Source organism: Canis lupus, chromosome 13, assembly GCF_048164855.1.
Source record: "Canis lupus baileyi chromosome 13, mCanLup2.hap1, whole genome shotgun sequence".
In the NCBI taxonomy this organism is placed as follows: domain Eukaryota; kingdom Metazoa; phylum Chordata; class Mammalia; order Carnivora; family Canidae; genus Canis; species Canis lupus.
In genome coordinates, this window is record NC_132850.1 from 26,264,765 (window position 1) to 26,292,631 (window position 27,867).

The 27,867-nt window shown below is 37.9% G+C and overlaps 1 protein-coding gene and 2 long non-coding RNA genes across 5 annotated transcripts in view; 2 read left to right on the forward strand and 1 right to left on the reverse strand.

Annotated features, from left to right (window-relative positions):
- Window positions 1-17,447, forward strand: part of TMTC2 (transmembrane O-mannosyltransferase targeting cadherins 2) — a 395,252-nt gene extending 377,805 nt beyond the window's left edge. For all 3 annotated transcript variants that reach the window (XM_072772933.1, XM_072772936.1, XM_072772935.1), the window contains one exon: window positions 14,738-17,447. In XM_072772933.1, coding sequence (XP_072629034.1) covers window positions 14,738-14,917 — 180 coding nt within the window. In that variant the 3' untranslated portion in view covers window positions 14,918-17,447. The remainder of the gene's footprint in view (window positions 1-14,737) is intronic.
- LOC140602818 (uncharacterized) lies at window positions 1,886-18,715 on the reverse strand. The gene is made up of 3 exons (XR_012005739.1): window positions 18,431-18,715; window positions 7,262-7,435; window positions 1,886-5,776 (listed from the first exon to the last, which is right to left on the reverse strand). It is a non-coding gene; the product is annotated as an uncharacterized lncRNA (long non-coding RNA).
- On the forward strand, window positions 18,132-26,596 carry LOC140602817 (uncharacterized). Its single transcript, XR_012005738.1, has 4 exons — window positions 18,132-18,269; window positions 18,443-18,721; window positions 25,943-26,240; window positions 26,348-26,596. It is a non-coding gene; the product is annotated as an uncharacterized lncRNA (long non-coding RNA).
- The last annotated feature ends 1,271 nt before the right edge of the window (window positions 26,597-27,867 follow it).

The following is a 27,867-nucleotide window of genomic DNA, read 5'->3' on the forward strand; positions in this document are numbered from 1 at the left end:
AAAGTTACTGGAACAACACTCAACAACATTAAATCCATTTGTTCTCAGTTCTAATTTTACTTGTCCTATCAGTAGCATTTGACACAGCTGATTACTCATTCCTCCTGGAAACACTTTCTTCACTTAGTTTCCAGATTTTTAGCTCTGGTTCCTCCTAACCTTCATCCCTCTGGCTTGTTCTTTCCCATCTATCCAATCTCTTGACCTTGATTTTTTTTTCTTTTTTCTTGACCTTCTTTTCCCTATATTGTCACTTTCTCAGATATCTTATCCTCTCTCATGGCTTTAAATAGCATTGATATACTGATGGCTCCCAAATTTAAATTTCCAGCTGGGGTCTTTTCTTTGGACTCCAGACTAATCTACCCGGCATTTAACTTAGTATCTGCACTAGTACAGACCCCTCAAGCTACTAGTTCAGAATGGAAGTCATGATCTTCTTCCCACACCTTCTCATCCCGTAGTCTTTCCCACTACAGCAAATTGCTTCATTCTTCTAATTGCATGAGCCAACTTCCACTGCTCCTTTCCTTGTCAAAGACATCACCGTCATTGCTGATCTATAATATAGCAGTTGACTCCTTCATTAGTCTGCTTTTGATACAACATTCAAAACATGTCAGACCAACGAGTGATCACAAGCGGTGATCCTTGTGCAATTTACTCCATCGCCTCCTTCATTTCTACACTCAAATGCTGTCTTCTCTTAAGACCTTTAGAGATCTTCTTGTTTAATATTGTATAGGAGGGTTCAGCATACTTCTGTTGTAGCAGACCAGGCAGTAAATATTTTAGGTTTTGCAGCCATGAAGTCTCTCTACAGCTACTTAGTTGTGCTGTGGTAACACGAAAGCAGCCATAGATGATACATACATGATTAAGTGTGGCTTTTTTCCATAAAAATTTATTTATTTTATTTATGGGCATTGAAATTTGAATTTTATGTAATCTTCATGTGCTGTGATTTTTTTTTTTTTTTTTTTTTTAGTAAAAGGGCTAGGCTAGATATGGCTCCCAGGCTATAGTTTGTTGACTGGCCTCCTTTCATACATCCCTTCACCCTTTTCTTTGCTGTATTTTTTAATATACTATATATCACAATATAATATACTATATATTTGGCTCATATTTTTGTGCTTATTATCTATGTCTTAGGAACAAGATACAAGCTCCATGAGGCCCAGGATTTTTAACCATGTTGTGTACTGCTGAATTCCCAATGTAGGTGCTCAAAAATTAAATGTTGAATGAATGAAAAAATATATTTTAAAAAGAAAATGGGCCATGGGGGTTGAAATCATTGAAGAACTCAAATTTATTTTAGAAATTACAGTTTCGAGGAACACAGGAGAGATATCATTTTGACCATTTGCAGCCTGCAAAAGGCTCCATCCATGACTTTCTCATTAAATTCTTCATTATTATGTCTTTGTTATAAATAATCTATTCATTTCTGCTAAATCCCATTTATTTAGTAAGAGATACCTTTATGCATCAATTCCTCTTTTCATGGGATGGCCATACTTCCTGGCCTTTCATTGTTCCTTAGGTTCTGGAGTCAAATAAACCTACAGATTAGCCACATGTACTCCTGCTGCAGGCTGCTTTTTCAAATGGCCACTATAAGTGATCATATTCCATAGAATCCTGGACTTAATTTTCTAAGAGTATTGACTTCATAATTACCATTTCATTCCTACTTCTCTTAGATGAACCAAAGAAATTAACAATGTTCTTGATCTTCTTTAACTAAAGTAAATACAAGTGTTAAATTATAGGCATTAGAGCATGGCTTAATTTCTGTGAACCATTTCAAGATACTGAACTGGATTTTAATTATTATATATAATGGACATTAAACATGTATAAGATAAATGGCCTACAATTTAGTGAAGTATTAATAAGATAATTTATTTTAAGAATAACAAATACATAATAACAGAAAAAAGATCTTGTTTCTGGTTTCTTACATGAAAGAATTAAAAACATGTGCCTTGTACTTCTAGAAAAGACTTTTTTGTTTTATTTGTTCAACATGAATCATAGGTAGAGATGATATGTGGTCAAGTTTTTCTGTGTTAACTTCTTTTCTGAAGTTCGTTGCATTGCCGGTACAAACTTATGTTTTTGTGAGGAGGTAAAATGTATTTCTGTGTGACTTTGTAAACATAGTTGACACGTATCATATAATCATTATGGTTCCCTAACTCAGTATTGAAGATGAGTCTAAAAGAAATCAGAGTTAGCATATGAGTATTAATCATTGGGCTCAAAATAATTTATTTTGTTCTTCCTTCTTTTTCAAGTCTTGTTTGGGTTGTTATTTGTGGTATATGGGTGGATAAGTATCCAATAAAATATATCTGAGGCCAGCAATTGCTTGGACTCTGGGTCCGTGTGATTGCTTTATTGATTGCTTGTTATTTGTTTGCTTCCTTGTTTTATATTAACTGAAGAGACCAAGGAAGGGAGGCAAGAAAGTAAGGGTATACATTTTCAAAGACGGAGTTGCTCAGAGAGAAGGTAAGACATTGGTAGAGTAGGTAAAGGCAATACAAAATCAGTATTGTGCATAATTGAGGAAGCTATTATGTAGAAAAATGTCATCAAGCCCATCTTGAAAAGCTTAAAGATATAAAAATGTGCTGACTGTACAGGCTCTACATTAGATGACTGATGTAGTCTGAATGTGGCAATTTCAGGTATGAACATGTCAAAAATAAAGGCAAGATATGTGATTGAATGTAGAGAGATTGAGGGTAATACGTGAGGTTATACTGTGTGAGTGGCAAAAGTTCTGCCGTTAAGCCTCCCTTGATTTGCCATGAGTTTAGATACACACAACCCATGTTTATTTTTATATTTTCAGCAAGTGTGACACTTTGTCAAGTGTACTGGCTTGGCGTAGAGCATGGCTTCACCTTGACTGGTGTGTCCTGATGGAATATTTTCTGAAATGATGTGTGAAGACCTTGCATCATTATTTTTCCAAGCATGTATCAACAAAGTCTTGGTCTTATAAAAGTGCAAATAGAATGCCATGTATCAGACAGTATGTTTACATTTTATTTTTAGTCCCTGGAAAGATATGTAGTTTCTGTAGGAATTGCTTTGTTTCTGCTCATTATGTTTGATCTGGTCCATCCTAACTCAGTGTTAGCAAAAGTTGCCACTTGCTATATATGCGTGAAGCCTGTGGTGAATTCTCTTTGTGAAACACGCTTCTTCATATTCGTTCCGTGGGTGGACAGTTGCTGCGTTCTAATGTCATGCTGAAGTGTAATTGATCCAAATGACACTGTCACCCTTGAATGAACCCTTCTTCACTCTGTCCACGTTGTCAGAGGAAAAAAATGTCTTACCCATCTTTCAAGCATGTATACTGACCCTAAATTTCATTTCATCCACTGCTTTGAGGTCTCTAACGTACTCATGTCCATGTTTTTTTAAATCATTATTTTCAATAAGGCCTATTCAGAAACAAGTCTGTCATTTCAACAATATGCAAACTGGAGTCTCTCAGTTGACCTCCACTTGATTACAACTATTTATTGGCAAACACAGAAGTCAGTGGGGGAAGTGATACATACATAAGGTTAAAAACATTTTTCCTGCATTTGATTGTCATAGTATATGTTGAATCTTTACTCCAGTGGTAACTTTGATTTTGCCAGTGCAGTATGTCTTTTTTTAAAAAAATTCGATTAGCTAACATATAGTACATCATTAGTTTCAGATGTAATGTTCAATAATTCATCAGTTGCGTATAACAAACACCCAGTGCTCATCAACTTCTCAAACTCAGCACTCAATGTAGTATGCCTTTAGTTCTTGCTGCATTGTGTTTTTAAAAAGATGATCAATTTGCATCACAAAAAGGGCCAGTCCCTCCCCCCCCCACAAAAAAAAAGGGAAAAAAATGTTTTTCTCTGCCTCCCATGACAATTAAGTTCTTAAATATCGTAAACTCAAATCTCAACTTCCAGCATATCTCTGAGATACATTTTAATAACACCATGATTATCCCAGGGATGTGTTTCAACTCCTTGGGATGAGCATCATTTTATTAGATGAGTTTTATTCAAACTCATGCTTCACACATACACATGTGAATGGCCCATACAGCTGGAAATCCTTCTGCATAATACGATTATGATTGAGAAAGCGTGCACATGTTCTTCCCTCCCCTTCATACCAGAAAGAAACGAATAAAGTGTAGAGTGAATTATGTTGTTTAAATCATATTTGGAAACAGACAAGGAATTTGGTTCAAAGAAAGGGAGAAGCTATCCACGGTAGTAAGGGCAGACAGCTCCTGGTGTTTTAGAGATAGAGGTGATTTTGCCTGTTGTACAGATTCTTACCTAAATTTCATTCCTTTAATGTCCTTACCTTCAGTAAGTTCTACTTATTTTCAGTCTTCTAATCTGCATGCACTAATTTAGGTCACGTATTTTTCTCACTTTATGTAGAGCTTTTGTTTGTAGTTTTGCTTCAGGTGACGAGCTACATGTTCATTGCAAATCAAGATAAATGGTGTACTGATTGCCTTTTCTTAAAAGCTACGAGGGACACTTGTGTGGCCTGGGACCTAAGTCCCCTCATTTGGATCATGTGGGAGATGTTCTTATGAAATTAAGGACATCAGGAAAACCTGTCTTTGAAATAGGATCATCTCCGGTAAAGATTAATTTCTGAGTTCATATTCTTAATTTAGTATGTGCACTTTAAAGTCTGTTGGAAATAACTACCACCTTTGAAATGACTCTGTTCCAGTCACTGTTTGCTGTCCCCCAAACCACAGCTTTTGGCATTTTGATCACCATAGAAATGGATAGCACTCCACGCTGCGGCAATCACACCCATCATAAAAGTTAAATGAACATTCTTGCAACAGCCACTGGGATGGGGCAGATGTAGGAGAGAAGGATTGAACACACAGGATAAAATGTGTCACTGAGAACTTGAAACTGCTCCCTTAATACAGCGTTGTGTCTTGCTTGTCACCTGTAGCTCTTTTGTTTTATTCAAGGCTATTTCAAAAACGCAAACACCGTGTTGAAACTGAGAATAACAATGAATCATCTCTATTATCTGTCACAGTTTGCCAGGCCATTGCTAGATTCCCAATGTTGTTTTCCTCTGTTGTGTGTACAATTTGGTAAATCTTTCTGCGGAGATACTTTATTCAAAATATGACTGTAGTCAAAACATGACTATGAAGAACTACCACTGCTGAATTGAGACCGTTGCAGTGCATGTGGACTCTTGTTTTATCTTGGAATTTTCCGACATCTCTCCATTATTGTATCAGTATTTCATTTCTTAATATGATTTTTGGGGGGGGTCTATTTTGATTGGATCGCAAAAGGGTTACAGCATGGCTCTCACTATGGACATCTTCATCTCCGAACTAATCGCAATGCAGACTCTTCTCTATTAGGACTTCTGTCCATTGTCGGCTGTGTTGTCAGCAGTTGGCTAAAAACACTTTTCAAAAGTTAACAAGCTGATTTTGATGTGACAACCAATTTCAGAAGTTTTTATGCCATTCTCATTTTGGAAGAATTAAAGACTTGAAGCAACCTGGCACTTCATCGTGTCTCATAGGCCCATGACCATAGGAAGTAACCTCTCCTCTCCTCCACATCTCACCCTTCTAGACGTGTCTGATTTCTTCTCTGTAGTAGAAAAATTTGTATTCACGCACTGCACTATAAACACCGTGGGGGCAGCGAATCCGTCTGTAAACTCTCCTGTAGCGTTAGAACAATGCCTAGAACAATGAATGGGTAACAGTGACACTGACCCGGTAGGTTTGAGGCACATAAATGAGAGGTATGCACACCCCCTAATGGTTTGTGATAAATGCCAACCGTGCAGTTAATGTTAGCTAAAACTATATACAGACTGAAAAAATATTGTTCTTGTTCAGCACTTAGCTAGAGTGTCTGACAGCAACCTTGACATATAGTAGGTGCTTAGTAAATGTTTATTAAGTTACTTTAAGATCGGGCTAGGATATACCCTCTTCTAGGTCAGCTCTTTCTGCTAAATCGTAACATTTTTTTCTTCTTTCAGCAAGCATTCATTGAGAATGTCTTTCATATGCCAAAGCCTGGCACTAGCACTATAAAGACAGCTAAAATAAATTCACTGTCTGTTTCACTCTCCAGTAAAGAAGACAGATGCTTATAACAAGTAGATGTTATTCATTGTGGTAAGTGTTGCAATTAATGTATGTAGACAGTATTGTGGGAACACAGAGAAGTAAGCTATGAATAAGAGATTGTTAAACTCCTTTTTTAAATGAGCAGAAGTTTGTTGAAAAAAAAATGGAAGAAGGGCTTTGTCAGAGAAACAGTCTGATAAAAGATGAGTGCTCAAAACTGCACATGGCAGAAAGAGAAGGTTTCTCTTCTTATGGCTCATGCAGATACACGCACGCACATGCACATGCACACACACACACTGAGGGCTTTTTTTGGGGCGCCACATAATAATCAGTTTCTTAGCATTGAGCAGAAGAGCCTGGATTCTTTTCTGTAGGTGCAGGTTGACCTTCTGAAACCCCATTTGTGAGGGATCCCTGGGTGGCTCAGTGGTTTAACACCTGCCTTTGGCCCAGGGCGTGATCCTGGAGGCCCGGGATCAAGTCCCAAGTTGGGATCCCTGTAGGGAGCCTGCTTCTCTCTCTGCCTGTGTCTCTGTCTTTCTCTCTCTCTCTCTGTCTCTGTGTCTCTCATGAATAAATCTTAAAAAAAAAAAAAACCCATTTGTGTTTTTAAAAGAGATAGATGGTCTGTGGGTGATAGGTAAAGCAGGAGTTGAAGACAGGAGGGCAAAAGGAGACGGACAAAAACTTAGGAATGGATGAGATGCTCTAGACGAGGCAGTGCCAGTAGAAGTGGAGGGTGATAAAGAGAGGGAGAATATGAAAATATTGTTAATTTCAGATTTTCTTGTTGTCCCTAAAAACAATAACTGAGAAGAAAGCCAGAAAACAGATAAAGACAGAGAAGCAGACTATAAAGAAAAGTCGGTTCTGTGTGGGGCTAACCAGGAGCCGCCAGCCTTCTCCCACAGACAGTCATCCAAGACTCCCCAGCGTTGCTGTGAAATGTTGTCGTGGGTCCTGTTGCCCTTCTCCACTGCCCAGATTTCTGTCCTCCTCCCACCCACATTGAAAATCCACCTCTATCAAGGATTTTCCCATTTTGTGTTTAACAGATTTTTCATCTTAGAAACAGTGCTTACTTACCTGGTTGTCTGTCTTGGGAAAGTGCCTGACCAGGAGAACACTAGGCCAGACAGTTGTATTTAGGGCTGTTTTGAGGTAGTAGGAGTTCTGTGTAATTACCTTTCAAGTACCACCATGTAGATGACAACCCTTACAGAACTTATTCCATCTAGATGTTAAAGAACAGGAGGATCACTGAAAGGAAAAAGGGAAAAGCTAATAAACTTATGAAAATGTTACTGGCCTTGGTAGTAATCAGAGGGAAAGAAACCAAATACAGAATAAGATACTGTTTTACAACTTTCAATTTGCAAAAATGAAGGAGTCAGACAATGTCAAGTGTCATGAAGGTCATGGAATAAAGGGATGGGCCCCTGTTACATGCTGATGCTGCCTTTGGATACACCCACACTGAAGAACAATTTGATAATATCTGCAAAGTTGCAGATCCTCTGTGACCCATCATTTCCAATCCTCAAAACTCTCCTTATAGGCATGTGTCACAAGAACATGGATGGAAGCCCTCTTATAAAGAGCCTTTAAGTTCATCCTTAAGAGACTGGGTAGTCGTTGAATGGAATTCATGTAAAAGAACTAAACCTTGCCTGTATCAACATGGATAAGTCTGAAAGACAAAATGATGAGCAAAATATCCAAGTTTCATCTGCCTGCTTGGCATGATGGTGATGGTGATGACAAATTTATGAAATTAAAACTTGTAAATGTGTAAGATCATACATTGATTATGGGTACGCAAAAAACCAGAATTGTAAGATATACAGAATGATGGAATGATAAATACCAACTTCAGGATAGTGGGGTTATTTTTAAGATATTGTTTATCTATTCATGAGAGACACAGAGAGAGAGAGGCAGAAACACAGGCAGAGAGAGAAGCAGGCTCCATGCAGGGAGCCCAATGTGGGACTCGATCCCAGGACCCCCAGGATCACACCCTGAGTCAAAGGCAGACGCTCAACCACTGAGCCACCCAGATGTCCCAGGATAGTGGTTTTCTTGGGAGAATGGAGGTGAGTTCAGGAATAGGATAGTGAGAGACATTTGGGGGTTTCAGTTGTCTTTATAAATTTTCATTTGCTAGGCAAGTACACAGTTTTTCTTGTATTCGCTGAAAGTTTTGTTTGTATGACTACAATATTTATAGTAAAAATCCTGCATATGGCTTTACTCATGTGTTCATTCATTCATTAAATCTGTCACCCGTTAATTAGTTCAGCTACCCATTCACTTATTATTCTTCTTTCTCAAATTAATTTTATTTAAGTAATCCAAGAAATAGTGGTTAGGGCTTGAACCGAGTAGGGAGTGATGCATGGGTGGCTCAGTGGTAGAGCATCTGCCTTTGGCTCAGGGCATGATCCTGGTGTCTTGGGATCGAGTCCTACATCAGGCTCCCTGCATGGAGCCTGCTTCTTCCTCTGCCTGTGTCTCTGCCTCTCTCTCTGTGTCTCTCATGAATAAATAAATAAAATCTTAAAAAAAAAAAAAAAAGTAGGAAGAAAGGGACTATGATTAGAAGACAAGTTTAAGGGAAATAGTTGGGTAAAGGTGTCAAGACTTAATAGTTGGATGTACATATATATGTGTGTGTATGAAGGAGGGCAAGGAATCAAGGATAGTTTACTCAGGATTCTAGCTTGGCATTGACCGATAAGCATGCCAGTGAGACAGAGGAGGAGGAATGATGCTGGAACACAGGAGGAATAAGGTATCAAGCTTTGAGTTCATGGTACACTTCTTTTTCCATAGCCTGACAGATAGTCTTTCATTCAGTAATTATTTATTAAATATCTGCCATGTACAAGGCACAATAGAGAATTTTAAATTTATGCATAAATACTCTTTTTCATGAATAATTTCTTCAAAGTTTTTTACCATTATTTTTTAAGCATCGTGATACAGTTACTGCTCCAGTAAATTCAATTGGCTAAGCCAATTTCAACTGAATACAGTTGAGCGGCAGTACGTAGCCTTCGTTAACTTATTCGGTAACTATTTGAAAAAAGTGTGAAACCATTAAAAACTTCAGACTGAGTAAAGTCATTTAAATTTTGCAAATTATATTCAGAAGAGAAGTTAAAGGTGGTTATCTTGCAAATGTCCCCCAAATTTGTAGTGTGTTTGTTAATAGCTGGATAACTTCAGAAATCCTTCCTCAAAAGTTATTTAGTTCATGTGACAATAAATATACAACTATATCAATAAATTCAGCAACACTTTGAATGGAAATAGATTTATAAAATTAGAAGAAATTTTGTAAGATTTTATTTATTTATTCATGAAAGAGACAGAGAGGCAGAGACACAGGCAGAGGGAGAAGCAGGCTCCATGCAGGGAGCCCGATGTGGGACTCAATCCCGGGTCTCCAGGATCAAGCCCTGGGCCGAAGGCAGGCGCCAAACCACCTAGCCACCCTGGGATCCCCATAAAATTAGAAATATTGATCAAATATTTCTGTTTTCACTTTTTCAAAGCTTCTGTTGCCTATTGATTTACCTTCACAAAACAGAAGTGGTTCACAAGGACTAATGGGATAAGAAAACCCAAACACTGTGTGGATTTCCAACTCCTGCCTAACAAGACCATTTCAGCCAATCCCTTTTCCTTTTCCTAGGCTCTCCCCAAATCCTCTGTCCAGAGTTCTACATTTTAGTCCTGTTCTCAATGGAAACATGAGTGCCCAATCCTAACTCCCCCTGTGGCTTTACGATTCCTCCTCCATGGGTATCTTTCCAGGCAAAGGCTAGGAAAATAACTTTGTCTTCTAATCCTGTGTGCTTGGGATGCCCAGTGAGCTCAGCTGACTTCCCTGGGAGCCTCAAAGGTGTTAGGTTAGAATCAGACCTGCATAAACTTGCCTTTGCTTACTCCACCCCAATATATACCTATTATTTGAATTTTACTTATTTCCTCCAGTGTTGGAGAAAGAAGCCAAATACCACAGTCCAGTAACAATAAAGTCATAATTCCTTAGAGACTTGAAAAAAATGTCATTTGTTACCGCAGTAGGGCTACCAGTCAGCCCCTTGGATGTGAAGCATCTGTCCTCTTCAAGGAAACAAGAAAGATCTGCTTCTCGTCTCTGGGCTGTGAAGTGGGAGGCGGTATCATTGGTTGTGCGGAGCCACAAGCTCCATTTTACTGGGTTGCAAGCTGCAGACTGTCTTTTGTTAACATGCTGAAAATTTCATCAGCTGTCTTTAATAAAAGAGGATGTGTGTGTGAGGGAAGACATCAGCCACTGTGGTTGGGTTTCTCTTTCTTTGCCCATGAGTCACAGGGGGCACAGAGCAAGGGCACCAGTGTGGCTTCAGACAGTCAGTCACCTGGGTTTCTTGCATTTCAGTGACAGAGCTAGGTAGTCTTTAATTCTGTTTAAAAACTTTTGCATGGCCCCATTTGGTTATGAAAAGGCTTTTTATGTCCTCTCCTGTCAAATTTAGTCATTTACAACTTCTGTTAATAAAGTTTCATTTGAACATTTACTATAATTAACTGCGTGGCCAAAAGAATTGACTTTGTGGGAGAATAGGCATTTGATCTGACATTCTTTGTTCAATACAGGACTTCATCCTCCTGTAGGAAACTCAAAAGTTGGAAAATAATATGATCCAAGATCAGGAAAAAACCTCTAGGACAGTGCTTCTCCATTGTAATGAGCATACAAAACCCCCTGGGGATCTTGTTAAAATTCAGATTCTGATTCGCTCATTTAACACTTGAAATTCCACATTTCTACCAAGCTTCCAGGGGATGCTTGTGTCGCTCCCTGAGCTAGAGGCAAGGCTAGGGGACCTGCAGGCACTCAGTCCCTTGGGCATCCAGTAAGCTACCCCTGGTCACTGCTGGGAAGGCCTGTCTATGAAGAAAGAAAACAACCATATAGCAAAATAGTCTATATCTAGTTTTATTCGTAAATTTTTAACAAACACATGAAATTGTTTATGTCAAAATAAATGTTGACACTTTCAGTTACCTAAGGCAGTGGTACCTGTTAATTAGGTTACGTTTGAGCATACGTGCAAATTTCCTCAGTTTCCACTCACTCAAATAAGAAACTATAGTGAGGTTTTGAAAAGCATTCCATAATAATGTATGTTTGTAGGTTTTTAAAATAAAAAACTTTTTTTTTTATTTTTACGGTAGGAGGATTAGACAATATCAAACCAAAATGTTACATCCAACCATAGAAATCTATAGAGGTTTAAAAATATTATGTTTGGGGGACACCTGTGTGGCTCAGTGGTTGAGCATCTGCCTTTGGCTCAGGGTGTGATCCTGGGGTCTGGGGATCGAGTCCTACATTAGGCTCCCTGCATGGAGCCTGCTTCTCTTTCTGCCTCTCCCTCTGCCTCCCTTTCTGTGTCTGTCATGAATAAATAAAATAAAAATCTTTAAAAATATGTATTATATTCTTAAATACATTTTTAGTTCAGTTGGATTTTTATTCTAACAAACACAGCTAATGAATATATATGAACTTTTATGGGATCTGTTATCCCATTTTAACTTCATAATGTCAATTTTTGATTATTTTTTGTTTAATGAGTTACATACGAGGGTAAATAATACGAAACTAAAGTAATTCCAAGAATGCTGTTATAATTAGCATTCAGAACTCATTTTGATGACAGATTTAACTTCCTAATTGTGTGGGGTTTTTTTTAGAACAATATCCACTTTTCTTTTTTCATCATTTGATGGCAGGAAAGTGTCTTCAAAGTATTCCAAGGACAGAAGAACCCGCGCTGCAATTCAGTAACAATAGTAAAGCCTATTTATGTGGCTGGGCATACTTCACCACGTGTTTTCACATCTCCCCCTTCCAGGTTTAGCCTGAGAAAAGGCCACAATGCTAGAAAGGTAGAGCCAGGTCACAGATCCACAGCGCTTACATTCAGTGGTCACTCAGGCCTACTGATAGGAGATTTTCCTTTGTGTTTTTGAGATGATAAGGAGAAAGAAAAGAAGAAAAGGACAATAACAAAGTTGTGTTCTCATATAATCTCAGCAGCAAATCTATGAAGCAAATACTGTTCTCATCCATTTCTAGAAAAAACTGAGGTCTCAGAGCTCCTGGGTGGCTCAGTCAGTTAAGTGTCCACCTTCAGCTCAGGTCATGATCTCAGGGATCCAGCCTCAAATCAGGCTCCCTTCTCTTAAATAAATCAATTAAATCTTAAAAAAATAAATAAATAAATAAAATAAAAGAAACAGAGGTCTCAAATGTTAAATCAACTTGTCCAAGTGCTCACATCTTGGGCAGAGCTGACACTGGTACCTAGACATTGTGACTCTGTAACTTTGGAGGGTTTTTAATAATCCCTTTGAATTGTAATTATAGTTAAGCACAGATACTTTGATAATAAAGTGATTCAAGAAATAACGACTATCCCACAGAGCCATCTGGTTTCTCTCAGCCCCCGTCACTGGGCCTCTTCTATTTATGGTGAGCCAGGAATGGTCTCCAACCGTGGTCCTCCCTCCCCATATCCTCTCCTCCCACCCAGGATAGCAGAAGTCTGAATACTTTATCTATTTAGCATCTCTAGTAATTCAGGCTGTGAACACACTTTGCCATCCATTTAGTAGCTGTTTACTGATCATTGTGCTAAGCTCTATGAGGGAATATAATTCAGAAATGTGTCTAGGCATCAAGAAACCCAAGATAATAATGGGTGGAATGATAACAAAGTTCTTTTAGGAACATAGAGTAGGTGGTGTTATTTTAGGTTTCCAGGGTGGAGCTTCATTGTACATGTCATTTAGAGCTATGTTTATTTGGATTGGGGCTTAAAATTAGAAATTGACCATCTGTATTTTTCTTGATAAGTATGGAGTCATCCTGACCAAAAGCTTTTTGAAGGTCAGGAATAGCTTATATTTGCAACATTATTTTTGGAAAAGAAAAAAGGATCTAGACAGGTTTGAAAATAATACCCCATAGTTGAGGACTTAAGAGAATTTTGCTCTACATCCAGAGACGTATTACGTAGCCATTGAAATAAAAATTTTAAAGTATGTATAACAGCATAAAAATCACAAGCATGCATATGCTATATACCTCAAGTAGAAAAAAAAAAAGGAGGAAAAATATGATAGGGGACCTCACCCAAGGTCACAGTCGGTGGTTGAGCAAGAATTCAAATACAGACCTCTTAAAATCCAAATCTGATCATCTCTTTACAGTTGGTTTACTCTGAGCTATTCAGTCCTGCCCCCAGCATTGTTTTGGTTCAGAAGTAATTGTTTTTACAGAAAAGAGTGGAGTCACATGGACTCAGCTGAAAAATGCATACATTTTGTGAAAATACTAAATTATAAAAATAATTGTGAATTATTTTACACTGCATCAGAGTTGCCAGGACAATTAACAGTTGACACCATCTGTAAAACAAAAACACAATCTTAGCATAAACATTTTTAGTTTTATCTGATATTTGAAATATGCATTTGTATAACTGCCAAAATATTAGCTGTTCTGTCTTAGCCAGAAAGTTCTAGCGACAAGAGAAGAGCAGAACAGCCTTTATTTGTAGATAGCAAGGAACATATTTTTTCCTTTGGGAATGACTTCTGCTGTTGTTAACTAATGTCTGAGAATTTTGGGCTGGAGACCCTTGTGTTAAGCTAGTGGTACTTAACTCATAAATTTGTTTTTTAACTTGGCTGTTCATGTGATAAGTTTGTTTTGCAAATATCACACATCACAAAAAAAAAATCTGTGTTCAAGAAATCACAACTACTTTTAAATAAGTAATATAAAACTTTTCTTATAGAGGTTATATTTTTCTGTACTACATTTTATCTGTTTTGGTATGTTTTTATTTGCTGTATTTATAATAAATATTTGCCATTAGAAGTTTAAAAATTGACTTAAAAATGAGAACTTTGTCTCATTAAGCTACTTGGATTAGATTTGGAAAGGATGTTAGCGATTACATTTGAATTTTTCTTCAAGGTTTTTACCCTGAAAACATCAGTAAGATTTTACAGTTTCTTAACTTATTTACTTATGTTTGCCTAAATGGCCTGGAATATTGCTAAGAAGAGGAAACAAAGAGTGGGTAGACATAGATTTGTCAACTTCTCCAACTTAGTATTTCTTGGCATTGAGTTGAAAAAAGAAAGTTCAGTTCTTTCTGACAGTGTAGGACTTTTCACTTATTTTTCTTCGAAAAGTACAGTCTGACTTGGTTGCTAGGTTTTCGTATGTAACCCATGCTTTCTCACTGAAGAATATTTTTCTAGCTGCCTGCCCTGTTTAAAACACAAAGTACACCAGCTGTTTGAAAATTTTTTTTTTTTCTTTCTAGTTATCTTGGTCTATTTGTATAAATTGCTAAATTGCTTCCATAAAATGCCTCCAGACATAAGGGAATCATTTGCATAAGTGGATGAAGATTTTTGTCTTCCATGAAGGAAGGAAGGCTTGAAACAAGCCTCTTAATCATTTTCCTCCCTCTCTGTTTCCAGTATCCGGCGGCTCTCATGAACCTGGGGGCTATTCTCCATCTCAATGGGCGCCTCCAGAAGGCTGAGGCCAACTACCTGAGGGCTCTGCAGCTCAAGCCTGATGACGTCATCACGCAGTCCAATCTCCGCAAACTGTGGAATATCATGGAAAAGCAAGGTTTAAAGACTTCCAAGACCTGACACAGGAGGGCAGTACCTCGTCCTCCTCCATATTTTAAAGCTGGCTTCATTAATGAACAGAACTTACCAGCAGTGCTATGACAAGAGCTAGTATGGACTTCAGGACGGGGGCAGAGGTCACTGAGGTCACTGCCACTTCTGGGAGTATTCACTTTGCTGTTGGCACAGCCGTTAACACCAAAAAGGGGAACATTGGAAACTTCCTGAAGGATGTAATTGTTACCCATAGAACTATAAACCAGAGCACTTAAAACAGGATCTTACGGCATTGGGGGGTGGGAGGGGGGTGGGGGCAGGGAGGGAATCCAAGTTACAAATTTTGTTCATTTTTGAAAGCTAATTTAGAAATTATATTGTTCCTTAAACACTGTGAGAGGAAGTCAGAGTGTCCATTCAGCCCTGATAAACAATTAAGATCAAGTGTTAATAGGGAATGATTAAAGTGTGGTGTGTGAATCCCAGTGAACTGGCCGGTTGTCCTGACGCTGCTGTCTTCCCTCTTTGGGACAGCCTGCTTATCAATTTCTGAAACTTAGACGGAAATTTTTTTTTTTTTTTTTTTAGTATGTCAGGATCTGTCAATCTATAGTTGTTTCTTGATTAATGCACATAACATTTTATGATTTGGATGTCACAGTCTTCATTTATTTTGGACAACGTTTGCTTCTCATGTTCTGAGCTGAGCTAACCGTGCTTCACACTGGTGTTGCAGGAGGGGTTGGGGAGACCTTATCCGTGTCAGGCAGTCATTTTTTTTTTTTTTTTTTTTAATGTCACCAACATTTTCCCCCAAACTGCCTAGGAGAATTAATTATATTAATGCTTAGGCTTTGGAAATGGCTATTCCTGGTTAATGCGCATGCTTATATAAGGATTAAATCTAAAGAGCTTAAAAGTGTTCTAGTTCCATAACTAACCAGCAGCTATTAGACAAAAGGGAAGATGCTATGTGCTTCCCAGATGTTACTGATTAAAAAATCAAGTCTGCACAAAGGAGTGTATAATAACGGCTGCCAGTGATTGTATATTTTGGAAAGAGTTGGTATAAAATGCTAATTACTTTCTGATAGGTTCCTAAACAGCCATGCTGATGTTTTTAAGGAATTATTTTTACTGTATTTTGCTCTTCCTAAAAGACGTTGAAAATGACTTCTTTTAAGCTGCAGTAGAGTACAGCATCAGCCTGTGTGTTTCTAGGTCTTTTGCCAAGTGCTTTTTTTCACAGTTGAAAGCTATCCTTCACTAGCATATTGATATTTTATTTCTCTACCTATTAGTAACCACTCCAGGGATCATGATACAAGGGAAAATGAAGTAAGGCATTTTATTGAACATTATTTTGACTTGCAAACTCTGCTACTAAATATTAACTTTGCCAAAAAGCAGTTCACTATCAACTTCTTCATAGAGAAAGTAGCTAGACTGTACCCTACATATTTATTTATTTATTATTCTACCATAGTAAAATAACCAAACGCCTGATTCATGAAGTTCAGTTCTTTGGAACTGAAAATTAGCTTCTTCTTCTTTCCTTTAATACTTCCTGTAAATATCAGGTCAGCATCCCCACTAAAAGGAAGCTGGACTTGTATGCCATACAAGTGGATCATATTATGTTTTCTCCATATCTTATATGTGTTGCTACATATCCGAATAAAGTGGGATAAAGAATTTAAAGTAGTATTCCTATGGCATTAGTGTTTTTGTGAGAAGGCCAGATGTAGTGAAAGAAGTTTGTTGATGGCATTAATAAGAAAGGCCCTCCTAATATGTATATTACCTTGTAAACATTTCATGGAAGGGCTAAAAGTTAAATTATAACTAAATCACTGTGTTTTCAGAATGATATTTAACATTTAACAACAACAAACCCGTGGTCAAACCAAAAGTGTGGGTTGAAGTGTATTTTTCATCTTCTAGCGCATTGGCAATTGCTAAAAAAAATAATAATAATAATAAGTAGATAAATAAGGAATTTAATATAAGGATATAGAGATAAATTCAATGTCTAACATTTTTTATTTATTTAAATAGTTATTGACCTATGATGACTTCCTAGTCTTAACATTTTATGTCTTTTTTGTTGTTAATGTTCTTCCTTTCAGACACTTGGTTCTTAATAGGTTCGCTGATTGCACACAGTAGAGGCACTTCATGTTGACCCAGTTCCCAAGTAGCATTAATAATTGGGCCTGTGTCATAAAATGCATGGATCTTTAATAGCTAAATGACCCTGACACCTTTCACTACAGGGCTGGCTTATTAGTAACTGACCAACTTGGGGGGGTGGGGGGGGCACTAAAGAACACGGTCAAAAAATGTCTCCGCTCAGGGATTTATGGTGGATTATTGCAGACAGTGCTAAAAATATAGAGCACAAGACAAGTTTACTAAATTAAAGTTTTATTTTTTGAGAAACTGTTATTTGTATAAATTATCAAGATTTGTAGGCTTTCCTTTTGTAGAAATAATTGTTTTATGTGCCAGAGAATTTCAATTTTGTTTTCAACAATAAAGCATTGATAACAAATGTGTCGTATAAGCCTTTTTTACATCTTCTATAGCAACAATACTTGACGCTCTCGTGGATTTTAACAGAAATTGGAAAAAGTTTTAAAAAGGTGGAGATTGAAAAAAAATTTTTAAAAAAGGTGGAGATTAAAAGTCAAAGAGACACATCATCAATTTGTAATAGTTATAATGACATTAAGGGTTGCCTATAACATCAGATTTGCCACTTTCCAAAAAAGATGACATAATTTTTGTTTTATTGATGGACTATAGATAAGTGTCAGGAAATAGCCCAAGCACAGCCCATTCTCTCTGCTTCATAGGTCATTTGGTTAAAATGGCCATATCTAGAAGACCCTGATACTCTAGTTCTGATCTTAGAAGGAAGCACAACCCTGTTCTGTTGAGAGACATGGGTATGGCACATTCGGGTATCAGCTATAAAAAAAAATGTTGAGTCCTAGACAAGGTGCAAACGGGCAGGAAATTTGATCGTCTTGTTAAAATTGTCACTACATAACCACATAATTACATATTGCCTACTTCCTTTATTAAGGATAAATTTAGCTATAAGGATTTTACTTTTAAACATCATATGGATGTGCATGGTTATATTCCAGCTGTATAGTTAAGAAAAGCAGGGCTCAGAGGTATGAAATCACTTGTCCGGGTCACAAAGCTAGCAAGCCTGTCCCCATGGTGTCCTGTGCTCACATATCTTGTGTCATGTGAGCGCTCAGGCTCTGAACCCAAGTCCAGAGATGAGGTTTCTCGTCCACCTTGGCATTTGTCTAGCTATTCCATTTTCCCCAAATCACATTCTCTACCTCTCACACTGCAGGTAAGAAGATTGAAGGAAATTGCCGTCCCCCCAAAATTCATGTGCCCATAGTTTATGTTAGTAGGAGGTGGGGGAGCAGGGCAATGATTAGTTCTTGAGGGCAGATCCCTCATGAGTGGGATTAACACTCTGATAAGAGAGGCACCAAAGAATTCTCTTACCCCTCCCTCCAGGTGAATACAGTGAGCAGCGTGTCATCCAGAAGTGGTTCCTCCCGTGGCCAAGCTGGCCCCCTCATCCAGGTTCCCAGCCTTTGGAAGAAATACATCACTGTTGTGTATAAGCTGCTTCGTCCGAGGTACTTTGCTACAGCAGCCCACACGGACTAAGACGGAGGTAGTGCATGAAAAAAGTCTTAGAATTTTAGGTTGTGAGAGCCAGAAAAGACTTCAGTGAACAGGCAGTTAAACCCATTTACCTTCAACCTGAAGAACAGAAGGCCCTCAAATGAGGTAACTCAACTAAGCTCCCAGAACTAGTTAGTGGCAGTTACATAACAGGCTGTAGAAATGTCAATTATTAAGAGAGCCTGCTACCTGAACTAATTACATCATTCTATTTTTAAATCAAACTATAGTTTTAACCAGAATTGAAAGCCCTCTGCTCTAAAACCCATCATGGCCATGTCTTTCCTTTCTGGCACTGCTGCTTCAGCCTGGCACACTGTTGCTGAGTAGCACGTAAAATACCCTGTAAATGAAAGAACTCCATCTGTTATTTGCTCATGATCAACCTGATTTTTTTTTTTAAATTGCTTTCTAAAATAGTTGAGACTGGGAATTCAGCAACTCTTTTCACTTGATATTTTCGCCTTAGAGCTGTATTTTCTCACTGTACCCATTTCTAGTACAAAAGAAAAATGTATCTAAGTCTTGGTCATTTTTGCTATTACAAGGGAAGAAACTGGGTTTCTAGGGATAATTTAAGAATTCCAGTAATTCCAATTCATTTGTTTGTACCTTTGGAATATGAGATGCCACTTAATTTACATATTTTCAATTTCTAGAAGTTGTCTCCTACTATTTAAAACTCATGGGTATTGCTAGATTATCTTAGGTTAAGTCTTAGAGCTGCCACACACTAGAAGGAAAGGACAAGCTGAAAGGCTGATGCAATTGTACTAACTCTGTTATGCTTAGTTTTGCAGTAGAGAAAGAGGCATGTGTACCAGGACTTTAACCTTCTTGCCTTGTCATTTTGGGTGGTCTTCCTGCAGGATGTAATCAGAGAGGCCTTCGAGTCAGCTTTCATATTCCATCTGCCACTTCACCACATATTGGCCTTCTGTTGTTATTTGTAGAACTTTGGGATGTGTTTTCCTCCCTGAAGCACTGCTGGGATTTGAAGTTCTGTTAACTTGAAATTTCTGTGACATTTTTCTCCTAAGTTTTTCAAAACACTTCTTCAATTTTTTACAACTGCTCTCTGACTTTACTGTGTCTACTTCCAAAGAATGGACAGAAGAGCTTTTGTTTAGCAAGAAAATTGTTGGGTCGAATAAAAGTTGCAAATATTTGAGATGAATGAAGGGGTCATTAATATATACCTATAGGAATCTAAGAAGTTAAACATAATATCTCAAATGGTGTTTGGGAAAAGTTGCTAGAGATCCTAAAAGGAGAAAGTCAAGGTGGAAAGAGAAAGGATAGACGCGTGGGGAATTGACTATTAATTGCCACTGGAAATAATTAAATTTTTGTCATAGAGGTGGAGGATCTGATTAGAACAGCTTGAGACTGTGTCCTTTGTGGTTGCCCAATAATCTATCACTATATTGTAAGGGGAAAAAGTGGTAAAATAAGAGAGTGGTTTATAATACAACCACAGCAGAGGCTGAAAACAGGTTCGGCTGATTGAAGTCTAGACCAGAACTGGCTATCTATTCTGATCTGAAATATATTGAAATTTTCTCCTGCCTCTTTTGGATTTGACAGGAGTTGTGCTCATTCAAGACAAAGCTGTCAGCTGGTCTCCAGTCGGATGGAGAGAATAGAGTTCTATGTTTCAAATAATAGCTCAAGAATTCTAGAAATGCTTTTTCTAATAATTTCTATCATGTCTCTTCCTTTTCCATCTAGGGAGACTCCAAGTAAAGTAACTCCTCTCAGAACTTTCTCTTGGTAGTATCGCTAGGCAGCTAGAGACTAATAATGAGATTGTTGGAAATGTGTACTGAAAAATCAAGCAAGTTAGTTTGTTTTCAAAAATACCAAAAAATCTCATAAAAGCATCGAAATGCCTTTTGCATCTGGATACTTCTCTCGTATAGTATAAAAGATCATTCATTACCAGAAGAATCAGGGTTGGCGAGGAAGGAGAGAGATGAGGATACGTGTGTGAGGAACAGAAACAAGTGCGATTACCTTTGGTTTTCCTGTAGGTCCTTTTGTTCTAATCTCCTTTAGCGAGTAATGGCCATACCGATTCTCACAATAATAATGGGCTTTTTAACTCTGCAGGCATCAACTTATCAAATTACATAGAACAAATTAATAATCACAATACATTTTCATTTTTATTTATTTTTAAAATATTTTATTTATTTATAAGAGACACACAGAGAGAGGGAGAGAGGCAGAGACACAAGCAGAGGGAGAAGCAGGCTCCATGCAGGGATCTGGATGTGGGACTCGATCCTGGGTCTCCAGGATCACACCCTGGGCCGAAAGCAGCACTAAACCGCTGAGCCACCCAGGTGCCCCATTTTCATTTGTAAAATTCTCTGTTATTTTAAATACGTTGTTACGCTTAATGTTTGGCTAATTTATGTTTTCTTTGCAATAGGCTACTTTTCTGTAAATGTGCCTTTGCCCATACTTTATGATAATGACAATTTGGGAAATTTCACTTGGGAATAATGGTGTTTCAAAGTATGTTTTTTGAAATCTGTCCTATGCTGCCAATATTTAGATGTTACAGCATTCTATTAATATCTAATTGAATAATTTTATATTACATGATATGGAAAAGTCAATATCATGTTTATTATATGCCTTTGGGTATAACTCTCCCAATTACCCTGTCAGTGATACTTATAAAATGTGAATATACCAGCAGTGCCTATCTCCTTCTACAAAGTTAGTCAAGGAAATTTTGGCTACTTTGTTGTCACTTCTGTTTATAGAACTAATTATTGTTTGGACTTGTATTTGTTCCAAAATTTTGCTCTGTGAATGATGCTGCAGATGAGTTAGCCCTCTGCTATTTCTCAAGTGGCCACAAAGTCATCCTTGTAGAAATTACAGTAGTGACATCAGAGAGCAAGAGAGAACATTAGATTTGACCTCTGCACTTTATAAGTGAGAAAACTATAGTTTGGGACAAATGACTTAGCTAAACTTACACATTCACAGTGGATCCAGGGTAGCAGATAACATGTTCAAGTACCAGCTGCAGGTTACATCTTTCATGGCCCAAAACCAACCATCCAGAGTTTGTGAAAACATCTCTTCTTTGGAGTAGAGGGTAGACACAAAGTTTGCCAGGAAAGATTTGATCATGGATTCTTTATGGATTGCATACATGGAAGATATTACTGTCTGAAATGCCTATGTCACTAAATTCAGTTTGGGTACCTCGTTTAAGACATGAACTCTTCATTTTAGAATAAGTTTATGAAGCATATCTAACCAAACACAGCTGGTCTAAGTAAAAGTGGTACACGGAAGTATTTGGGTAGATTAAATCATTTTCAAAGATCCATTCCTGTCATCTGATCATAGTGCTTGGTTATTTCTTCTGACCCAGCCGTGTTGCATCAGTGATCCAAAGTTCATGTGCCTGTTGTGGCAGGTGCAACGTGTAAGATTCCAGGAGACGTGAACATGTTGGATGATGATCATGAAGAAATTAGAAAGTTTTTTCTTTATTTTAACTGAATCTATTCTATGTGAAATTCAAGGATTTTGGAGTATACTAGTTACATGTATACTAGTTACACTAGCTCTTTATAGGCCGGAGAATAATTATAAAGCATGTCCTCTTCTGATTGCAGTATAACAACAGTAAATGTATTTGCTAAAAACCTTTCTGATGATTGGCGAATCTATTTGATTCCCTTTCAGCCGTCTACTTTCTTCCTGTTATGCACATGTGCATGCACGCGCGCACACACACACACACACACACACACACATATACACTCTGTCTGGGAAGTCTGCAACTAAACGTAAGTCCAAACATTTGATCCTCTAGAGAGGAAGTCATTATGAAGAATGAGACATAATTTGAGGTGTTTTGATTAACAGAGGAAATAAAGTGAGATCAAAGCTTTTGTCCTTGGGTGAGTGACTGAAATCCAGACAAGCAGGAGTCAAAAGGAGATGAGGGCAGACATTTATTAAGATACTGTTATAAACACCTTAGCAAATCTCTATTCACACTTTCCTCCGCCTGTCACAATCAAGCAGCTGCTGTGATTCATCAAATCACTCTTTTATATAAGGCACTTTCCTGTCCTTATTCTGCAAAAGAAATGCCACTCAGATAAAGAGAAGATATGGCAAATGTAGATTAGTTGCTCTCCATTTTCGGAATAAGACTAATTACCAAAGTGATCTTTAAATATCTTATTTTAAAATGTATTTCTTTTTGGAGACATTAGTCAAATGATCAAACAGTATGGATTTCCTAGTACCGAAAACCACACACTAATTCTGAGCGCTGATGAAAATGAAGTGACCACTGGGACACTCCAAATTGTGTCACCCTTCTTTGGCTTTCCCTCCCCAGGTGATATTGTGTCTCATACATGGCAACTCCGTTCAACTTGCTCCTTGAGATGTCTGGGCTCTGGGGCCTGGCCCAGAGATCTAAATCAGAATGAACCGAGTTTCATTTCACCCTTTCATTCTGAATATTTTGTTCCTGTTGTAATTATATTTTCTGTACGCAGAGCATTTTAGAGTTTTCAAAAGGCTTCATAGTTTTTACATTTAGCTTTGAAAACAAGTTGGCAAAGTTGGCAAGAGAAACATAATTATCCTCAAATGCAAACTCCAGATGAGGAAGAAGAGATCAGAATAGCCATATAACTCGCACAAGATCACATTCAGAAGGAAAAGAGGTCTTTCTCCTAATCTTATGACTTTAGTCTAAACCCTGGCAGGCATTAATGGATATGGACACAATCAATACACTAGGGGTGTTTTGCTCCCGTATCTTACTCTTTAGTCTCTAAGGCTCAGATAGGATTGAGGAGTGTTTCCATCTGAAAGATATTTCACTCAAAACTGGAGACCGATTCCATCTACATCCCTATATGGTGAGAGGATTGGGGAACAATCAATTATATTCTCAATTATAAGAATGAATGGGCTCACAAAAATAATTTAGTTTTTTTCCAGACACTTTGTTACCTTTACTTGTTGGTGCTGGAGGTCTGGTATAAATTGTGTCTTATTAAAGAGTTGGGCCTCTTGAAGCTTTTTCTCGCAATCCAGGCGTCAGCTGAGCTCAGCCTGATGTTTGGCCATCCCATCTTCCACGGGGTGTTTGGTGTTACTCCCTGGCTTTTGTGAATACCTGCCTCTCACATTCTGAGGTTCTGAGCCCCCTGCTTCTGCTGTTCTCTCATGGCTTTTCACCTTCCCACTGGCAATGTACACAAATTCCAGTTTCTCTACATCCGCACCAACGCTTGATGTTTTCTGCTTTTTTGATTACAGCCGTCCTAGTGGGTGTGAAGTGGCATCTCATCGTGGTATTTATTTGCATTTCCCTGATGACTAACATCATTTTAAAATTTAAACTTTTAATAACAATAAATTTGCAAGTGAATTGAGGAAATAAGAGGCAATATCGTAAAATATTGGATAAAGAGACTAATTTTCTCTTTCCCTACATAGCTTTCATATTATTAACTAATTCAGATAATGCCTGGCTTATAAAACTTAACTCTCTCTTGGTGTTTGACTAATGGATTTTTGCAATTCATCATGCTAGAACAAAGAAAAAAGACATCCCCCCCTTATTATGCACCAGATTGCCTCAGAACAGAGTTATTTTTCATATCCCTTATCTCACAACCTTATCCCATTCAGCTACATTTATACAAATAATTTTAAATGCCTCCTACTGCAGAATTTAATTTTGATTGATGGAGACCCAGTCTCAAACCTACAATGCTGAGGGAACCAAAAAAAAAAAAGAAACAGTTGCTTAAGAACATGCATATCTATTTCACCTTTTGACTTTAACTGGAGATAATAAATGAATACCGACAAAATAGTCCATATGCCAGAGTTTTGTTTTTGAATTTGATACATTCAGTAAGATTCGTTTTCAATTAATAATAAACAGTAAAACTTTGAATCCATAAATACCTGATCTATATAATTTGTAAGGTGATTAAAGTTAATCACTTTCTGTGCAGACATCTATGCCAAACCCTATTAAAAGTTTCATCAGTTTAGGAATTTCTTATCTGAAAGGTTTATTTGCCCTCTCTCTCCCCATAATTGTCTTCAATAGAGTGAACTTGATTAATGGGCTGTTTCATTTTTCAGGATAAAGCTAACATTTTCCTTTTCCCAGCAACGCTAGCAAATTACGTGATTAATATCAAAAAGCTCTCATTCACACATAACCTTTGAATAAACAAGTTGTGATACTGTTGGCAACACGCTAAGAGGGATTCCTGTAAGTAGGCTATAAAGGAAATTGCCTTTGTAATTCAATGTATAAAAAGGGAGACTTTTTTTTTTTTTTTTTTTTTTTTTTGCTTGCTGCAAATTTTTTTTTTCCCCTCTCTCTCCCTAAGTGGAGAATGTATAATGATATTGAGCCCAAGCGGAATCCTGGGGTTCCATTTGCATTTCCCTCACCACTGGAAGTCCAGGAAGAAAACAGTGAAACATGTATGGAACTTGAACAGAGTTTCTAATTCATAATTTTAGGGTTCTCCAGCTTTCCCTTAAAGTGTAGCAACAGAGTAATCAATCTCGTATTGATTGAAAGATATCCCTACCAAAGACTTTTCTAATATTAATTACTTAAAAACCAGGGTCTGGATACCAGCTGCTCTAATAGAGTAGAGAAAAGCTCTTTTGTGAATAAGAAAAAAATTCTAGATTAAAATGGAAGAAAGAGAAAGGAATGAAAATATTTTAGCCTGATCGTAATACCAACTACTTTCTATGAAGTCCATGCATGGAGAAAATAAAGCCAACCCTTAACTGCAGCATTGTTAGTTGTCTATGCAGCATTCACTTCTTCCTTAGAGACAATTATTAGAAGACCAACTTTGTCATAGCTTTTTGCCCAGATCCAATTGATGGGTTGTCATTGGTCCCAGCCAGGGATCAGCAAACTATGGGCTCATGGGCCAAATCAGGCCTGCCATCTGTTTTTATACGGACTGGGAACTGAGATTAGTTCATACGTTTTTGAGTGGTTGAAAAAAAAAATCAAAAGAAGAATAGTGTTTCATAATATGTGAGAGTTCTATCAAATTTCAGTGTCCATAAATAAAGTGTTATTGGAAAAGAGCAACACTCAATCATTTATGGATTATCTATGGCGGCTTTCGTGCTAGAATGGTGGAATTGAGTGATTACAACAGAGACCGTATGGCCTGCGAAGCCTAAAATATTTACTATCTGGCCTGTTACAGAAGAAGTTTGCCGACCCCCGGTCGAAGCCAATTGTGATAGTCCTGTCTCTTGCTTTTCCAGGCTCCAATCCAGCTGGCAGTGCCCATGTGACAATGAAATGCAAGCAGAGGTCTGCTGGGGGAAATTCTGGAAAGACTTTGCTTTCTTCATAAAAGGCTGGCATCTTAAGCTCCTCAGGTCTTGAAAATAAAAGTGAAATCTGGATATGAGAGCAACCGTCTTGCAACCATGGGGTGATGAATATAAAAGCAAAAGCCAGCACCCTAAAAAGAAAAGGAAAGATCCCTGAGTTCCTGATAAAATTTTTAAACAACTGAACCAAGGCCAATACCTGCTTTCATACCAGACTTCCCATTATGTGAGAAAAATTACCCTGGTCTGTAAGGCGGCCTTCATTGGGCATTCCGTCCTCCCTGCAGGCAAATGTCTTCCTCACTGACAGGCCCTCCTCTTTCTTTCCTTTAGGCACAGAACCTATTCACTCTCATTTGCATAAGAAGAATCATGCAGGCCAGAGGTATTTTTGCAAAATGCAGTAAGTAGATAGCCATCTAATCTCTCCACAGGTAAAGTCACACTTGCATTTGCTCATCCTAACAAACTGGTTTTCCCCAGTGGCATTATCTTGATACCTGGGGAAATGGTTACTGAGAACACTCTGTTTTCCTTTGTCATTACAAGCAGTTCATAACAGGAGGTCATCTACATGGGTGTTGGTAGTGGCACCCTACTCCCTGTCCCCACCTCCCCTCCCCTAGACTTATACATTCTACCTTCTGTTTTCCTATAATGTTTAGGTTCAAGGGCCTTTTCCATTCACTACCTCATGTGTATTATGTCAGTTTGCATACTAGGCTCTGGATGCCTTTAGGGACAAGAGCATGTCTCGTTGATCTCTGCATGTTAGCATCTAGCACAGTGTCTCCTGTATTATAGGTGATGAAGGAATGAATGGGAGGACGGTAGGCAGCAGCCAATTGTTTGATGAACAAATACAATGTGGAGACAACAAGCATATTCTTTAAGTTAACAGATATTTGCTGAGTGCCATATTCTATGATAGTTGGGGTGTTGGGGATAAAGTGATGAGTAAAACCAGCATCATCATAAAAGCTAGCATTTATTGAGTGCTTACGAAATGCTAGATACCTTCTAAGCACTTTACAAGTATTGATTTATTTAATCCTAACAATAAACCTGTTGGCATCCCCATTTTGCAGATGAAAAACCCGAGACACTGAGATGTTTAAGTACCTTGGCTCAAATCACACAATGATGTGATTGAGTTAGGACTGGAATTCATATCCAGTAGGTCTAGTTCCAGGATACTACCTATTTTCTCACACCATATTTTCAAGCTGCTTCTCTGATACACTACATGTAGGGAATACATGCAGTATGAAGAAAACCACTACCCTCTGTTAGGGGTTCCAAACCATAATAACATAAGGTGTGTAAGATGTGGTTTGTGGGAGATTTAAATCCAGCATGCTAGGTTTTAGGTCCTGGTTGTAGCATGTACTGTATAACTTTGAGCATATTAGTAAACTCCTCTGTGCCTCAGTTTCCTTTTTAGTAAATTGGGTTCATAATAATTTCTAACTCAAAGTGTTGTATGGATGGTACGATTTTTTTTTTAATTTTTTATTGGTGTTCAATTTGTCAACATATAGAATAACACCCAGTGCTCATCCCATCAAGTGCCCCCCTCAGTGCCCATCACCGAGGCACCCCCAACCCCTGCCCACCTGCCTTTCTACCACCCCTTGTTAGTTTCCCAGAGTTAGGAGTCTCTCATGTTCTGTCTCCCTTTCTGATATTTCCCACTCATTTTTTTCTCCTTTCCCCTTTATTCCCTTTCACTATTTTTTATATTCCCCAAATGCATGAGACCATATAATGTTTGTCCTTCTCCAATTGACTTATTTCACTCAGCATAATACCCTCCAGTTCCATCTGGATTGTACGAATTAATGCTTGTAAGA